Source organism: Penaeus chinensis, chromosome 24 (genome assembly GCF_019202785.1).
Source record: "Penaeus chinensis breed Huanghai No. 1 chromosome 24, ASM1920278v2, whole genome shotgun sequence".
NCBI classification, from domain to species: domain Eukaryota; kingdom Metazoa; phylum Arthropoda; class Malacostraca; order Decapoda; family Penaeidae; genus Penaeus; species Penaeus chinensis.
The window spans coordinates 27,252,961-27,255,460 of NC_061842.1; the positions used below are offsets into that span (position 1 = coordinate 27,252,961).

The window sequence follows — 2,500 nt, forward strand, 5'->3', positions numbered from 1 at the left end:
GTACGTACTCAACAAGCAGTCTGAACACGACCAGAGGGTGATCGAGGTGACAGCACCACCACCATCCGATCCTGAAGTTTACTTCGTGAACTACGCTGAAGGCGAGAACCCAACACTTCCTAGCGGAGTGGATCTACAGAGCGCTCTGGGCGCTGCTACTCAAGGCGGCGGTCAGGTGATCGGTGACAGCGGCTCTGGTATTGGGGGAGCCGTAGGCGGTGGTATTAGTGGCGGTATCGGAGGTGGCAGCGGCGGAAGCATCAGTTTGGGAGGAGACGGAGGATTCGGAGGCAGCAGTGGCTTCAGCAGCTTCGGAGGAAGCAGTGGATTTGGAGGCAGTGGCAGTTTTGGATCCGGAAGTGGATTCGGTGGTTCGGGAAGGCGGCAGCATCAGTGGAAGCTACACTCCACCAACCCAGCCCTCAAACCTGTACACTTCACCATAGAATCCATGAAGTGAACAGCCAAGCGTGCTGCCTAATTATGAATATAGCGAATACTGTTAGGCCTAACTTATGATTGTAAACATTTTTGCCAAATAAACTATAATTACAGTCTTATGCTCTAGCAATTCATGATTCCTAGTCTATATACACATATGGGCCATTTGGCACACACTCGCATACATCCATATACTTGCAGACAGGTTACATGAGTGTGTGTGAAATTAATATATGAATATATATGTATGTGTGATACATGTACACATATATGTGTGTATGTCATATGTATACATATATATCTATATATTAAAATGTATCTATCCATCTATTTATATACGTGTGTATCCTCCTCTATCTGTCTGTCCGTGGCTCTCTCTATGTATTTACATATCAACATACACACATATTCATATGTACGTATATATAAGCAATGGTACCTTGACTTACGAGTGTCGCAATTACGAATTTTCGAGATACGAGCCGTCTCTTGGACGATTTTTTGCTTTGAGTTGAGAGGTAAAATTCGGGTTACGAGCCAGCTTAAGATACCTCACCGCTAGATGGCGCAGCGAACACCACAGTGAACGCCGCCCAACATCCCGTGTCTCACTCGTGAGATAAAGGAAATATTGGGAATTTGGGAGAAACTTTCAGACTTTATTCCAAAGAAATACCCAGAAAAAGTTATTTAAAGACACTTGCCTAGCTCATTTCAGAAAAATTCTGAAAAAAAGGTTGAAACAGACCTCATTATTGAAAACCCTTGTAGATGAAAGTGAGGAAAGCGTGGTAAAAATAGCAAAACATAGCGAATAAGATTAATTTATTCTGTTCGTCCTTTCTCCTCCACCTCCGTCAAAATGTTCAAGTCGTCTAATCTCAAAGGTAAATTTATACATTACACTTTATAAAGCCAGTTTATTCTATTGTGCAGTGTATTTATACAATAATCGCTGTTTATAAGTAAACTTTTCTTATTTAAAAAGATGTAAATTACAAAAATGCAGTGTTTTTCTTAGGTCTGGAATGTACTGACGGCATTTCTGTTCCTTTCAATGGGAAAATGTATTTGACATACGAGTAATTTGAATTACGAGCTCCGTCACGGAACGTATTAAACTCCTAAGTCAAGGCACCACTTTATATGCACATATATACATGCATACGTATATATGTACATATAAACACACACACACATGAATGTATTTATACATGTGTGTGTATGGAAAATCCTAGAATGAAAAAAAAATATATATGTATACACTTGTGAGAGTAATCCCGTAGTTGAATATCATTCTTGTCCATGAATATTACGTCATTTTAAGCATTAAATGACAATTTACCAATTACAATTACACAATGATTCGTAGCATGTGAATTGTAAGTGTGATATTAGCAATGTGGCATTTTACAGAACGCTGAAAATTTCCCCTTTTTGAGAAGTACTGCCTTAACCGAATGCCGTCGGGGAAAATGAACAAAAAATGGGGAAAATGCTGTGCCCATTTTCTATATTTTTTGTGAAATGTCTGCTCATAGATGGGTCTGCTAGTGCTTAGCCACAAAGGAGTCAATTAGTAGACCTTGTGACCATACGTGATTTGAATTGGCGGGAAAAACGTGTTTTTTACTAGTGCTATGGATATCGATGGTGTTATTTTCATTATAAACATTATAATTATTATAATGTTTTTTAATATTAGTAACAGCAAAATAAGATAATGTAAAATATTTCGTAAATCAAAGAAAAGGGTGAACGGGCGAGACGGGCAGTACTCCTAACTGGCTCATTGGTGACTTAGTACAAGTATAGCCATCTATGTGTATAAACAATCAAACAAGTACTAACAGTGGGCAAAGTACGTGTCTACCCGTCGTATCCGTCGGCAAAGGGTTAATATTGAAAAATTGATTATAACTTAAAGTGGCAGTAGTGATGAATGCACCAACTCGCATAAATTTCAGGGGACCTTTCCTGAAACTTGAATGAATGAAGCAGTTGATATTGAGCAGTTCACCAAAGCAAACACATAGATTGAAATGGTTGTCCATGTGTG

At 39.2% G+C, this 2,500-nt stretch overlaps 1 protein-coding gene across 1 annotated transcript in view; it reads left to right on the forward strand.

Moving 5' to 3' along the window:
- Positions 1-560, forward strand: part of LOC125038233 (pupal cuticle protein 36-like) — a 1,497-nt gene extending 937 nt beyond the window's left edge. Inside the window, exon 2 of the mRNA XM_047631658.1 lies at positions 1-560. This exon is cut by the window's left edge and continues 455 nt beyond it. Coding sequence (XP_047487614.1) covers positions 1-460 — 460 coding nt within the window. The 3' untranslated portion in view covers positions 461-560.
- Positions 561-2,500: the final 1,940 nt, after the last annotated feature.